Source organism: Acanthochromis polyacanthus, chromosome 18 (genome assembly GCF_021347895.1).
Source record: "Acanthochromis polyacanthus isolate Apoly-LR-REF ecotype Palm Island chromosome 18, KAUST_Apoly_ChrSc, whole genome shotgun sequence".
Taxonomy (NCBI): domain Eukaryota; kingdom Metazoa; phylum Chordata; class Actinopteri; family Pomacentridae; genus Acanthochromis; species Acanthochromis polyacanthus.
Window position 1 is genome coordinate 5,063,873 of NC_067130.1, and position 15,773 is coordinate 5,079,645.

Here is a 15,773-nt window from a genome sequence, read left to right on the forward strand (position 1 = left end):
CCGGCTCCTGCAGCGCCCCCCAGTGAGGCGAAGTGAAACCGTTCAATTAGCCGTTGCTCTCTGTGACAGTTTACACAAGTAACAACGGTGATAAATTGTGCTAAAGTAACTACACGAAAACGGCAAACTAACGCCATAGCATCACTAGTTTTCTACTAATAATACTGTTAGTACCACTGCTGCTAAATGAGCAACCACTAGCAACTAGTTTCCCAGAGCTGCAAGGACGTTCACATAAATGCTAGGTAATGCTAATATTTTGATACTAACGGTAAACATATTGCTAATGACATAAATGACACGTTACAGTGTTTACTAACGTCCAGGCTAAGCTAACAACTGTACTGCTAATGATACCTAGCTTAAAAACTAATTTACTAGTATAAAACCGTAAATAAGAAATAACAGCATGATATAATATTCCTAATTATGCTAACTAGCTCTAACGCTCGGCGTTTATCCCAAGCTAATGTGCTAGTCTGTCATAGCTTACTGCTAACAAAGTTAACAAAGTGCTAACGTTAATATTTCTATCAGTGCTAGGTGTATTACTGATGGTACAAGTGCTCAATTTTAATTGCTACTAATAAAAGTAGACTTCTGATAATACTATGCTTATCAGTAATGCTGTGTTTTCTGTACCTTGTATATCAATTACATAACTGGTATTTTAAGGATTAAAAGTTAGTCAAATAAAAAAAAACAGGTTAAAGGCCTTTAATGTAGGAATGTCTTCCTGCTTTTGTTGGCAAGAATTCAAAACTGTCTTGCATGTGTTGAACATTCTTTTCTGCCCACGGCCGACAACAAGCCAGTAAACCAAAATAAATAGGTACAGCAAATGACTTGTGCACACTGAGTGTACTGTAGACACCGTCTGGTTTTACCACATCGTTCCTGGTGTCATCTGCAGGAATGAAGCTGAGCCACTCCTCTCACCTGAGCTGTGTGTGTGTGCTTTCATGCCTTCAGGCCTGTGGGCGTGGGCTCAGGCCTCTCAGGTGTCTCAGCTTCTGAGTCATCTGCCAATCGCAGCATACCTTGTATTCCTCCCCATTGCCACTCAGCAGCTTTCTCTGTCCAGCTCTCTTAATTTGTTGCTGAAAGGCAAACAGGACAGAGAGAGACACGATTCTGACCTTAGTCTAGCTGGAATGGACAGGAAGCACTAAGAAGGAGGAGGAAGACCCGGTGCGGACTCGGACTTGTGACTTGAATGCACCTTTACACGGCACTAGAGACTGTAAAGCTGCCTGGCTTAGAGCGGATGTGAGGCTTGTTTGTTGTGTGCTGCAGGTTGAAACTCAATCAGCTGAGGGTTGCTTTGTACGTGTATGTTGGGCGAATGTGCCTTTCAATGCACAGCTCTTTGACAGCAGTATAAACCCAGTATAACACGGTGGTGTGCCTTTTTCTCCCACAGGACTTGACTTAAAGCCTCACACGCTGGCTGATCATATGATGTTGCTGTAAAGATCCTGGAGGGGGTAAGTTTTGTGTCACGGTCAAAAAAAGATTCCTCCTGATGAGATGGCTTTTTTTTTTAGTTCTTATCTAAATTTCTGTCTGTCCCGTGTTCCCTGGTGGATGACTGACTTAGCAGTTTGTATCCTCTGTAAACAAATTCTGTTATTATTCACATTCATATTTCTACTTTCACTTTACCCACTCTGGCTGTGTTCCTCTTTAATTTTGCCCTCTCTAGTGTATTTTTTTGTACTTCTCCTTTACAGTGTGCTAATCATCCTCCTGAATCTGTGATGTGCTCTATAAACTTCCTATGCACTGTAAGCGACTTCCCTTGATATTCAAGGCTGCACCTGTGTCGAAGTACTATTATGTTTTATTCTTGTTTTCTCTTTCAATAAGCAGAGAAAAGTTTCCATCTGGAAATCCTTAGTTATCTTAGCATTTCTGCTACGGTTTTTATCATCCACAGTGGTGGCAACGATAGCATCACGCACACATTGACAATTGTGTTGTTAGGTGACACACTTAAGATTTTATCAAGGATCAGCAAGAGACTGAAATCACAATTGTGTAATGTTCACAAGGTCTTAAATACTGTGAAATAGATTATTTTTTTCAAACTGTCAATTCAGCGAGAGATTATAGCTTGTAAACAATTTAGGTGTTTTGGTGTATCTCCAAATTTTTAGTTTCAGACGAAGCCTGATTCATTTAGAGATGATCCTCTTTGCTTACTTTTGTCATGTCTCATACTGTAGCACTTGTTGCACCCTGACGGGAACTGAGAAGTTAGCACCCACACAGGAAATGTGGTCAAGGTCTGTCCCGGATGTTGGTTGCATGACGTGAATAGAATAATGAAGATAGACAGAGAGTTTCAGAAAAAAAAAAAACTGTGCCAAAGTGTGGCAGCGATATATGAAGTACGCAAATAAGAATAGAATATGAGGTGGTGGGATATTGGAGCTGCATTTATCTCTTGCAAATGTGAAAATACAGGTGGTATTTTGTTGTTGCTGAGCAAAAGCCTTTGTTTGTGTCGACAACATGCGATTAATTCAAGCTCAGGCACTTGTTTAACACAGTTTCACACGTCAGACAGGGTTACAGTGCAGCAGGGCGATAAAATGATAAATAGAGGTCACAGTCAGTTAAACCGTTCACTAGAAGCAACCCCTTCAGCCCCACCCTCCACCCTGATTCTTAATCTACACTTCACCTCTATCTCGCTCTTCTTCTGCCTGTCTTTGCACACTTGCTCGACTGATTTTCTGCGGTCAGGAAATGTGCTTTTGTGACATTCGCTGAAAGTCTGTTGCACTGCACAACTGCACTGACACACCAAGAAGTTAGAGGAGTTGAAAAATGAGCAGGATGGGCTAAAAAACAGACGGATTATGTTGACAAACAGGTGGTGAGTGTAATTTAAAATGCTGCTTCCTGTTGTTTATAGTGAACTCTTTGGTATGAATAATTTTAAAAATGTAGAGCAAATAGACAAACAATCCAAAGTTGAATTACCACAATTACTCTACAGCCAGATACAGCCTCCAGTGTTATGAATGGCTTTTTTGTCTGCTCACTCATCTGATGGGTGATTCCCCAAAACTATTTTTGATGCTGCATTCAAACAAGCAATGAAGATTGGTTTAAAAACAGTTATTTTTTTGTCATTATACGACACTCAAAATTAGAGGAGGGGATTTCTTGTGTTGCTCCAGACTGTGGGAGGTTGATAAATTCAATTTCTGGGCGTTGATACTTATTTCTTTTGTGACAGATCTGCGAATGGCAGCAGTGGAGCTTCTTACATACTTCAAGATCTTCCATCAATGGAGCCGTAACAAATTATGGTCACTCTTTATTTAGCAGCAGGGGACATTTTGTAGCTTTTGCAGCGTCTTTTACCAAAACCCACAAAGACGCTCGACAGCTGAACTGACTGCGAGGCGCTAATGGAGGAGGAAAACTTGTGCACCTCCTCTCTGCCGGATATCACAGATCCAGTCCTTCAGCAGCTTCTACAAGACTCATGGCCCTCTATAGATCCCCAGAGCATCAATGGAGAACAGGAGGCTCTTGTGTCGGGCGAGACGGAGCTGCAAATGAATCAGGCGTACGGACCGGGTCAGCTCAATCTCTCCCCAAAGGCAGAACACAACCCCCCCGAGGAGGCAGAGCAGTGGGAGCAAATCATATGGTCGGCGTGCCCCATCACCTGTACCAGTCCTCCGCTGTCCTTCGCTACGGTGCAGTGGGACATGCCCGATCCGTCCACCGAGACGACTGACAGCAGCTCGGCCAATGAGCTGGACTCTGAGGTTGTGACGAATCTAGACTCCACCTCCGAGTCGCTTCACCAGCCTGAAGACATTAATGCTGAGCTTTTCAACCAGGAGGACGGGGAGGAACAAGAGGAGTTTGATTCACAGCTTCTGAAATCGGATATTGAGTCGGCAGGAAATAAGTCTGAGGTATGTGCTTCATGTGTGGATATACATAGAAAGGTGTGATGTTCTCACGCTGGTTATTTGGAATTTTCTCTTTTTCTGAGTGTGTCTTTACACCTTTAGATACAGTTTCCTGTGTCATGAACACTGCCTTCACTGAGCGCGCCCCCAGTCATTAAATCTTTTTCATAAACTTGTCCGTGTTAGCGTAGCGGGTTGAGCAGTGTTTGGGAGGAATAGAGCGAACGTAATGTTGGTCAGATGAGGCTCAGAGTGCAGCTGCCTACTCGTGAACCCACTGGCAATCACAAGTTTTTCTCTCATGTTCGATGGCCTGTGTTGCAATTTCCAGCCATGTGATGCAGCAGATGTGCAAGAGCCGAAGACACAGGAACAGGAAGGTTCAACACTCGAGCTGTTTGACACCAATAACGGTATGTGTCACTCATAGCAACGTCTTTAAACAGGTGTTACATAGAAAATGGTTTTAGGTGTCGCTTAGTTTGAAAATACCCATTCGTGATTCTTGGTTTTCTGGAGCTGTTGCAACATTAATGTATTCATCAATCCTGCAGAAATCCCACTGAAGGCAGACTCAGAAGAAGAGGAGGGACGCTCAGTAGCATCAGATCCTGCTGAAACCGAGGACTTAATCGATACTGTTGAGGAGATTCAAGGCTCAGAAGATGAGGCGGACAGTTTTGTGGTTTTGAAACTAGAAGAGGAACGGGAGGAGCCCGGCATTCTGCTGACTGGACTGGGAAGCTCTGAGGAAGAACAAACTTCAGCAAATGGTGTTGAGCCTGAAGGAGAGAACGAGGAGGGCGGCGAGGTCGAAGAAGAAGAGCAGAGTGTGACTGATGTGTCCTGCAGTGAAGAAAGTGAAGAGGCAGAAAGTGTCAGTAGTCTGGGACATGTGTGAGTATTATTAAGTGAAGAAAGAGGAACGGTAAAACCAGAGAGCAAAATATGATGAATCAGCGGTGAAATAGTGACAGGCAGAAGTCATGAATAGACCGATATCTGACACTGAAACCAAATTAAAAACACTCGATATGTTTCATGTTGAATAAACTTTTGATCATGTCCGACCCTGAATCAGTAATAACTGATTGTGACATATTGGAGCAATGCTAAACTTCTGATAGGCAAAAAAAAATCCTTCTCTAAATGTAGATATAATTACAATGTTCCTCTCTCCATTTAGAACGGTCTTTAGACATAATTTTTTAGTCATGATGACGTAGCTATCACTGAAATTATTGAATAAAGTGAATATTCAGGCCGTCTTTATATATTTAAAAATAGATTAAACTGTGATCTTCTTGCTAACATATCTATGATCAGATTCAGCATAATTAATTCAAATTAATTGGGCTTAATTGGGCATTTAATCTATATTACAGCTGACATTGTTTATTGACTGAACTGAAATCACTAAAAACCTAATTTTTGCACAGTGACTTTATCAGATTTGCACCTTCCTCATGCAGGTAAGAAAAGGTAACTGTCTGGGGTCTCGCCATGCAAACGCTACACCTTCTCTCTGTTGTGTTTCAAACCCATAAGATGTTATACTGGCATGTGGTGGACCGTATGAAAACAAAATGTTTGTTGTTTGAAGGATTCTGTCTCCTTTAAAGGACCTAAATTAAAATATCGTAGCCCCATTTGATAGTAATGCTTTTGTGATTAATGTAGCGTACCAGTATGACAATCTGAACACAATGTGCAAATATATCTGTCATTTTAATAGTAGACAGTTATAAAAGCCTTACAGATCAAACCAAGATTTACACCAAAAGGCTAAAATACAAAAAACTATAAACCCTAGATTACAAAGTAGCAGTTTCAGTGTAAGTCTGGTATTTCCTGGTGAAATTGCCAACCAGCTCTTTTAAAGGCCAGCACCACCACGTTACAATAGACAGTTTACACCCTTCACATAATTAGTCAATGAAACTAACTGTAAAGACAGGAACACAATAAGACTGAGTCAGATGATATTTAAAACGACATATTTCCGGAAACGACATTGCCTAATGTCAGCTGTTGAATTACTGAGCTTTAACTTTATCTAGCGATGGGGAAATGGTGCAGGAAGCAGAAAATTTTGTCTGCTTACAAAGTTTTTTCTTTATAGTTTTTTAATCAGTGGAACAGTTTGCAAAACAGCTATGAGTTAAGTCAGTAATTTCCTAGTTAGATGATTAAATCTTACCTCCTTCTCCCGTCTGGTGAGAGACACATCGGAGTTCCCTCAAAGTTATTTGTAGATGTTTTCCTCTTATTACATTTATTGTATTTAGCCTTCTTTGTCATCAAACACCAAACAAGTTGAATGTATCACATTGTAGAGGGACTTAATTTAAAGTAATAACTATGTTTCCAGCTTTTTCAACTTAAAATTATAAAAGCTGGCGTAAATGTGAGCCTGAAAACTCGACCCAAATCTGTAAAATGTTGATTCAGGGTCGATTGTTCACCTTTTCTGACTCTAAATTGTGGTTGAAATAGTAATGTTTGATGTCTGCTTGCATTATGTTGTTGTTTTAGAGTGGTATGTGCTGTTTTAACATTAACTTTACTTAATATTTCTTTCACACTTCTCAGGGAGGAACCTGCGTTGCAAACTGATGACACTGGACTAACCATAGAGCCAGATAAGCTAATTGATCTGCAACAGCCAGAGCTTTTGGAGGAAAACCTGCACACAGAGGCTGAGGAGGACTTTGGGACACTGGAACAGTTACATGAAGATCTCACAGTTCAGAGTGAACGGCTAGAAATGTGTGAAGATGTAGGTCAGGACATTCCTGAACAGTCAGATCCTGCAGACAGCAGCGAAGAAGCTTCGATACAGGAGGCAGAAAATGCAGAGAGAATAGAAAACTCACAAGAAACCCTAGAGGGGGCTGAAAATCAGGAGGAGACAAACTGTTTAGACTGTGACCAAACAATTTCACAGGACGGAGAGGCTTCACTACCTGAACCCTCTGAGTCTGAGCAACTTGAGATGACGGAGGAGCCGGAGCAGATCCCAGCAGAGGAGTCCCATCAAACGGAGCCGCAGCACTCACAAGACTCTGACCAGTCACCAGAGATGAAACTGACAGACCATTCAGCTCAGCCTGAAAATGCCGAGCAGCCAGAGGAGTCCACTCAGTCGGAGCAGACAGTTTGTGCCGAAGCCGAAGACCCCGGAGTGGCGGAGCAGCGAGAACAGACGGAGCCGTCAGAGCAGAATGAGCAGTCGCTGCAAACGAGCGACTCGTCTCAGCCGACGGTCTCCGAGGAGCTCGTACAGTCAGACGAGACAAATGAGTCAGAAGCGACAGAACAGCTGTCTCCTGAGACTGAGGTCACACAGCAGACAGAGGAGTTAAACCAGGTGGACAAACAGGAGGAAGATGTAGGAGGTCCTGAGGATGGAGACGTACAAACAGTTGTGGCAAACGGAGAGCAGCCCAAACACTCGGACACAGCTGTGACTCACATGAACGGAGCCAAGGTGGACAGAGAGAAGGCCGGCCACCTCGCCGAACGGCTGTTTAACCTGGAGGGGATTCAGCGTGCAGACGTGGTGAAGCACTTAGACAAAGAGTAAGCACTCACATAGATATAAATGTATTTTAACCCCCTCTGTAGATAATAGTGGAAGGGGAAAGGTTAAAAAGATTTGATTCAACATTAAAAAAGTAACTTTGTGCAAAAAAATTTGACGTAAAATGCATCTTATAAGAGAATTTCCTATTTCAGTGTCAGAAGTATTGCACAAATATTGACCAAACTGTCAAAACTGGATTCTGTTTAAATCTCCTGTTGTCTTCATTTACAGGCACCAAATAATATTGTTTCCTTGTCTGAAAAAAAATCCCACAATTCAGCAAAAAAATCACCAAATTTCTGAAAATTTGCAAAACCTTCAGGAAGAACATTCCAATAATTCCGTAAAAGTTTCCCTTAAAAGTTTTATTTAAAAAAAATCCCTCAAATTTGGCAAAAAATTCTTGTAAATATTTTCAAAAAGTGAGTAAAAATCTTCCAAAGAATAATCCTGGAAATATCTAAAGTGATTACATATATATATAATAATAATAACTTTATTTATAAAGCACCGTTTATACAAGAATGCACCTCACAGTGCTTCACAATCATAAAATACAAACGTTAAAATCAACTAAAACGTCGCTATCATAGTGAATAAATATATCAGTAATACTTCTAATAAAAAACAAAAAATCAACCAAAATTCAGTGAAATTTGCTGGATTTTGGTTGATTTTTATGTGAATGTTCTTAAGAAGCATTTTTAACATTTCTTTTTTTCCACCAAAAAGTATTCAAAGATTTCCCAAAAATGTTGAAAATGTGGACATCAGAAGTTTCACTGTGAAATTCCCCCCCCCCCCCCCCCCCCCCCCATTTTCAAACTTTAAACCGGGTCAGTTTTGACCCGCAGGACGACTCGAGGGTTAAGGAGCTTATCCCTCACATTGTGATTTCATTGGCACCCCAGATTCCTCCTCGTCTCATCCACAGAAAACCTGACCAGGAACTAGTCTGATTCTTAGACCCTGTGAGCGTTTACAACCACATCTTCATTCTAGATCTTTACCGGATACAGCATCTGACCTTTGTTCTAAACCTGCACCATTTAAAGCCTTTGGATTCACTTATTATGCACAGTGCAAGAACACAAAAATACACAAAGGCACATTCAGCAACATTCAGTTTGAAAAGAATCTTCTTGGATTTTTGTTTGAAACCAGAGCAGCTGGTGTGAGGTGTAGGGCCAGGCTGACATGAAGGCTGATGGTGTTATTAGCGCTGCAGCTGCAGAGGACAGGTGCTGCTGTAGGGAGTTTCCAGGTGCAGATGTGTGTAACTGTAAATGCCAAGCAGTGGCTTCACTAAAAAATTCACACAGTAATAGAGCTGAGTGTAGAAAAAACCCCAACTAAATTACATTTTCTTATTATCTTATGCACACAAATTACAACTTACAAAACACTATAAATTCAAAGTGTAAATGCATACATTTGTAACTGTAGAAAAGTCCACAAACAAATCTTTAAGTCATTCCCAGAACAATGACAGTATATTCTGTATAGAAGTTTACTGTGTTATTATTATATGGGACATTTCAACATTTTCTAACAATATTTCACTTCGAATCTCAAATCATTGTATTTGTACAATTCCATTAACCTCAAAGGTCAGGTGAAGCGGTTTTTTTTTGCCCACAAATAACTGTAATATATTCTTCATAAAAACCTTTCATTTATTATATCCTCTGAAATATAATATTAAAGGAGCACTTGCAAGATTTTTACATATTAACCCTGTAAGTTGCAAGCTATTTTTTGAGTGTTCCAAATGGAAAAACTTTGGACAATTTTGAAATTCAAGTGTCTTTACCCCCATTATCAGTCTAGAATAAGAGTTGGAAAAAAAACTCCTGCAGAAACAGACACATTTAATCCAAATTGTAAATTGTGCCATTAAAAACAGACCTCATAACAACGAGTCAACACTGACATTACTAGGTCTGTTGTAAGAATCCTCAGCTGCAGCTCAACCCAGTTTGATGCAACAGGAATGAAGCAAAACCAATCTGTGTTAATCACAGCGATACCAGGCGGCCTCTCCTCTGACATACTTGGCAGCCTTTCAAAAAAAATTTAATACCTAATACATTCTGGTAAGAGCTAAGCCCAGTTAATTTTTGTAAGGAGGGTTGTTTCAAATCTCAGAGAAATAGCTATCAATGTAATCAGGGTTAATTAAAAATGTAAAATCAGTGTTACAAACTAGGGGAATAAAGCATAGAGTGTAATTATGTGAAAAGTGCCACTAAGTTGTATCAAAATAGGTCCAGATTCCAGTAATTTTGGATAGCAAGATGAGAAATCAAGCCACCAGAGGTCAGCAGACACAAGATTTTCTTTTAGTGCATGCACCTGCTGGAATATTAGTAGGGCTGGACCCGAATGTCCGAATATTTGTTCGCTACGGCGGTATCCAGATATTAATTTTGGTATCCGAATATTCACTTCGTTGCATAAACACAAGACAAGATGCCAAAGACCTCCGTTGTTTGGGAATTCTTCAGTTTAACTGAAGAAAAAACGAAGGCAAAATTTGGACCCGGGAGACCAGACGAACGGATCCGAATATTCAGATATTCATCTTTAATAGGGCCCGAATAATCGGAGGCCAGAAACCACTATTCGGGCCAGCCCTAGATATTAGTTATGTTTAATATTCTGTTACAGCTTTAAAATATTTTGTATTTTCTTAAAATTTGCATTTCTAGTTAACTTTGGCAATTTTATAGACTTTTTTAGCAGCTTGAGTTGTGATAAATGAGTTCCTCTACATTCAAAACCATCATATTTATTTATTTTTCTTCACATCACATCCTTTGCATCCTATTTACATTAAATGCTGCATTGAAATTTTAATTCTAAAATATTGTCCCATTTAATAATGCCAAGATAGTGGGCAAAAATGTTGTAATATTTAGTTTTTTCTCTGCTGGTGATCAAAAACTCCTCTGACTGTTTTCTCTCTCTTTAGTAATGACTTCAGCCGTGCTGTTGGAGAGGAATACCTGAGATTCTTTGACTTCACCGGCCAATCTCTGGATCATGCCCTGAGGTGACAATTAGAAAGGAGGAGTTTGGATTGCGAGCACTGACATCTTCTATCAAAACACGCTCATATGAAAAAAACATCTCGTTAAACCTTTGAGTCCCTTTCGATTCCTCTTTCTCAGATCGTTTCTGAAAGTGGTGGTGCTCATTGGAGAGACCCAGGAGAGGGAGCGTGTGCTGCAACATTTCTCCTGCCGCTTCCATCAGTGCAACCCCGACTCCTTTTCCTCCTCAGGTCAGGCTTTTTTCTTGATTTTTCCAGACAGCAGCGAGAACTCCCATGTAGCTGATTCGTGTGTCGTCGCTCTTTTCTTCGCCCTCAGGCTCCGTGTTGGCTCTGACGTGTGCTTTGATGCTTCTCAATACTGACTTGCATGGACAGGTGGGAGACATTTATGAGTGTAAAAGAAGTGATTGATGATATTGTGCACGTTGTCTTGACGTGGCATTTTAGATGGTTACATGTTTTGTTTGTGTCGACAGCATGTGGGAAAATCCATGTCGTCTTCTAAGTTTGTGTCCAACCTGGACGGGATGAACGAGGGAGGAAACTTCAGCAAGGATATGCTGAAGGTAAAACTGCTGCTGATATATTTTAACCCTAAAAGAAAAGTTTCATCTTCATAAATTGCATTCATTTATCCATTTTCTCTCCATTTGCATTGCAGAGTCTTTACAATTCCATAAAGAGTGAAGCACTGGAGTGGGCCGTGTGAGTTGAATCTTTACAAAAGCATCACCTGTTCTTTCTCACTGATCTTACATAAACATTTGTACTCATGTTATTCCGCTTCGTGTTGAAGTGATGAGGAGGAGCTGAAGAACTCTGTGTTGCTGGATGAAGACGCAGGTGAAGACGCTCCGCTGCGCTCGAAAGCGAATCCCTTCCAGGACGTCCCTCACGACAAAACGGCGTCTGTGGTCAAAGAGGGATTCCTCCAGAGAAAGCTCCACGCCGACATCGACGGCAAACGCAGTGAGTGAGACACAAGCGGATGAACTGATGAGTGTCATTTAAAATTTTAGACCCAAATGTTAGATACCATGCCAAATGGAGTTTAGTGAGGGGTGCCCAACGGTGAGCTGAGATATGGTTTCTACTACTATCAAAATGTAGGCTGCTAGCAAAAGGAAATTTCAAGACTTTATCATTGTAAAATCTGAAATTAGTTCATCTGGTGTTTTGTTTTAAAGATAAGCACTTATTTTCAAAAGCTGAGTAAAATTATTTGCAATTATGGGGCGCCTGCATAGCTCAATGGGTTAAGCAGTTGAACCATGTGTAGGGGCTGGTCTCTAACGTAGCGGCCCGGGGTTTGATTCCCACTCGCGACCCTTTGCTGCATGTCTTCCCCCATTTCCTCTCTCTATCTCTCCTATCCAATAAAGCCTAGAAAAGGCCAAAAAAAATTTATTTCACATAATGTGTAGACGTTTGGCTTGCTATCCCTCCTGATAATTCCTTGAGGCCAGGAGGCTCTTTCCTCTTAGCATGGACAGTTTATGCCTCCTACAGGTCAAAATGAGGATGCAAAGTGTGGTGAGATTGAATGTTTAACCTTCAAAACCCCAAAATGTGCAGGCAAGCTTCAAATGTATATATCTTTTTTTTTTAATCACCGAACTTGAACCATAAATCAGAGCCAAAAACTACAAAAACAAGACGAAGTTGCAACTTTGCACTGCTCAGTGCTGCAGGAGGCAGTGTCAGTTCTGCATTATTATAAAAATCATGGATAATCCTTCATTTTGCTACTTGATTAGTTTTAATAACGTTAGCTTCTCATTTCTGAATGTTTCCGGTTTGCAGCTCCGTGGGGTAAAAGAGGCTGGAAGACGTTCTACGGTGTGCTGAAGGGAATGGTCCTCTACCTGCAGAAGGTCAGTACCTCCTGGTTTGATTATCCAAATCTGATGCTGTGTTTTCTGTGGTTATAAATACATTTGTTCTTCTGTCTCAGAATGATTATCGAAAGGATCATCCGACTAACGAGGAAGTGGTGAGCGTGCATCACTCTCTGGCCGAGCAGGCGGCCGACTACATCAAGAAGCCGCACGTCTTTCGCCTGCAGACGGCCGACTGGAGGGTTTTCCTCTTCCAGGCCTCGTAAGTGTCACACCATGAGTGCGGGCGCATGCGTATTTGTGCCAAAGAGTCCAGCAGTCGGTGTCAGAGCTCGTGTTTGTTTTCCTCTCAGGTCCAAAGTGGAGATGAATTCGTGGATCAGTCGCATCAACCTGGTCTCGGCGCTTCACTCGTCGCCTCCGTTCCCTGCTGCTGTCGGCTCTCAGAGGAGGTTCTGCAGGCCGATCCTTCCCGCCTCACAGTCTGCTAACACTCTGGTACATATCTGCCTTTGTTGGTCACACTAATTTAGTTAAAATGAAATTCATTTTCGACTGGGTTGTACTGGAATTTTTATTTTCATCTCTTGTTCAGGTGTGTGTTTTTTACTCATTGTCTCATATAGTAATCTGAGCTCTGTTCCCTCTCAGTTTTGAGGCTTTTTTTTATTCATGCTCAATGACTACTTTTTGTGAACTGCTCTAGAAATACTTCTTGTTCATTATTCAAACATATTATCTGCTTTGAATTTAGCTCATGTTGGCCTAATTGGGAACAAAACTGCTGTTGCTGGATCCATCATCAGCCTCAAAGACACAATGAAAGAAAAAAAGTAAAGTTTTCACAGGCTGCCGTTAAGTGCAGCTTTCTATATTAATCTCCTAAAATGAGCACACCAAAAAGGGCCAATCATATATGTTTTTTGAACAACCATTTTATCCAATAAAGTGAAAGTAAACTGACATTAGCGTCCGTAAGTTAAACGACTAGCAGCCAAACTGTTCAGTTTCTCATTGGCTTTTACGGGTAGAAATAAGAAAGAAATAAGAAAGAAATAATAATTCTTTCAAAAGTTACACAATCTCAGTTTAATTCAAGCCAAATCTAACCAATTCTTTCTGAACATATCTGGAGGTTGCCATATTTTAACACCAAGACTGTCATTTTTACTGCAAGTGTATGTCAATATTATGTAAGTATCATCCCTGAGAAAAAAGCAAACAAACAAAAGAACATCAGTCAACTCACCAGTAACCTGTCCTCTGTCCTGTTTCCTGTGCAGGAGCATCAGCTGAAGTCTCACTCTGGAATGCTGGAGTCCTTTAAGGCGGACCTGTTGTACCAGCAGGAAAACCCACCAGAGGGCAAGAAAGCCAAATCCAAAGATCTGGAGGAGCATCGTGTCAGATCAGAGTACCTGCAGCACGAAGTAATGGAAGAGCTGCGAGTGAGAGAGTGTTTTTATGAGTGTAAAAAGACCTGCAGGTCACTCTTTGTCTGTTTAAACCCTCCACAGGTGTGTCGCTATGAGAGCTACATCCAGGTGCTGGAGGCCTGGAAGAGCGTGAAGACGTCCAGCGACAGCGCGTTGACCACCGCAGACCTGAACCTGTTCGATAAGGCTGTGTGTGCAGACTCTGTGGGGGAGGAAGAGGAGGAGGAAGGGGCGCTGAAGAAGTCTTACTCCAGCCCTTCTCTGGAGGTGGAGATGGCCACTCCGACGGTGGTCAAAGTCAGACGCAACATCTCCGAGAGGCGGACTTATCGCAGGGTCGTCATTCCTCGATTGAATAAAGAGGCCTGAGGCTGGAGGAGCAGTTTGTGGCGGGTTTTTTTTCTGCTCGGAGAGGCAAAGCAGCCGAGAAATACCAAAGTCACGCGTGTGAACCGCCTCAGCTCGTTACTGTTTGGTTTTAGAGTTTTTCTGAATTTTGATCTTGTGCACTTTTACAAAAATGAACCTCAGGGAAAACGTAACTCTCAGACTCACAGAGGAGTGACCCTGAACTGCTGGTTGAGTGAAGTAAAATATCTGGACCTAATTTATTTAGTTTTGCTAGAATATTTTGGTCTTTTTTTTAGTTTTCAAAATAGCAGTAACATTTACAATGCTGGACTCAGTGTGAAAATGTGCCTTTAAACTGTAAACCACAAGAGGATGCTGTAGTACAAGATGTCTGAGCGGCAGTCAGTGGAAACATGTACTGTGTCAGTTTTCTTTAAAAAAAAATCCCCATTGCACTTTTATTTTTTCTCATGTCGTGTACAAAATGTTTATTTGTTGTCTTTGACCAGGAATGACATAAATGTCTCCAAAGTGTTACATACAGATGAAGGGTTTCTTGGAAAAATAAAATGTTACCGTTTTTGATTATTCTGCATTGTGGGACCGATGATGGAGGAAACTGTGTTGTTTTCAGATGCCGTGTTTAAATGTCATCTTTAATGAGGTGCAAACAACCTGAATACAATCATTAAAACATTTGCAACACGAGGCCCAGCTTTTCTGAGCTTTATTGTCAGAAAAGCTGCAAAAATAGTGAAAAAATGGGCAAGAAATGTTTGAATTAACTCGATTTTCTTGTAATACATTCTGTAAAATATTTTTGTAAACTTTAAGTAATTTATGATGTTGGTTTTATAACATCTTACATCCTGTAACCCTGGTTTTGTTTATTTATTTTTAACTGATTGTATTGCTCAATATTGGCTTTATTGTTGACATTTTAGCACAGTCTGTAAACTAAAGCCTTTATCCATTAGTTTGCCAACAGAATGTGCTGTTTGGGGAGAAAAACTGTGTCAACACTTTTGATTTTGGCTCCTTCAACTTTTAAATTAATTTTTTTTTTATAAATTTCTGACTGGAAAGGTCAACATTGTGACTCTTGAGAGTCTTTTTTTAAGGAAAGTGACCAACATGACAAAGAGCAAGGACACAAACGGCTTTTTTATGCTGATTTTGTTAAATTATAGACCTACATAATCAAGATATGTCCTAAATTTTAAAATATTCATTTTTTTTTAATTATAAATTGAACAAGAGAGGTACAGACATGCTGGACTTTTACTTTAGAAAGCCCCAGAATGTCTCTTTCAGTCCAAAAATGATTTCAAAAGCTAAAATGTCTTCTTTTTTTCTTGCACCTTCTCAAAATGTGCTTTCTAACCCCACAATGTACCTTTTTGTGTGTGAAATGTTCTGTGTTTTTACAGAACTCTGGAATTGAGTTTAAGGAAGAAAGAATTTAAAATGTTAATCACAGGATCACAGAGTTTTGGAAACCATATAAAAAAAATACACGTTAAAGTTTAACTGATGATCACTGAGTTAAGCGTGAAAACATTT

At 40.6% G+C, this 15,773-nt stretch overlaps 1 protein-coding gene across 2 annotated transcripts; it reads left to right on the plus strand.

The window, feature by feature from the left end:
* Positions 1 to 27: 27 nt before the first annotated feature.
* Positions 28 to 14,918, plus strand: LOC110966329 (PH and SEC7 domain-containing protein 4). Of its 2 annotated transcripts, XM_022215665.2 has the most exons (17): positions 28 to 245; positions 1,424 to 1,487; positions 3,251 to 3,944; positions 4,273 to 4,354; positions 4,496 to 4,838; positions 6,534 to 7,523; positions 10,502 to 10,582; positions 10,701 to 10,813; positions 10,902 to 10,960; positions 11,062 to 11,151; positions 11,247 to 11,290; positions 11,382 to 11,554; positions 12,389 to 12,459; positions 12,540 to 12,685; positions 12,777 to 12,921; positions 13,707 to 13,853; positions 13,941 to 14,918. In XM_022215665.2, the coding sequence occupies exons 3-17, from the start codon at positions 3,426 to 3,428 to the stop codon at positions 14,226 to 14,228; spliced, it is 3,291 nt and encodes a 1,096-aa protein (XP_022071357.2). In that variant the 5' UTR covers positions 28 to 245; positions 1,424 to 1,487; positions 3,251 to 3,425; the 3' UTR covers positions 14,229 to 14,918. The 2 variants fall into 2 exon arrangements, with proteins under 2 accessions (XP_022071357.2, XP_051794637.1); XM_051938677.1 differs by lacking the exons at positions 28 to 245; positions 1,424 to 1,487 and adding an exon at positions 2,767 to 2,884.
* Positions 14,919 to 15,773: the final 855 nt, after the last annotated feature.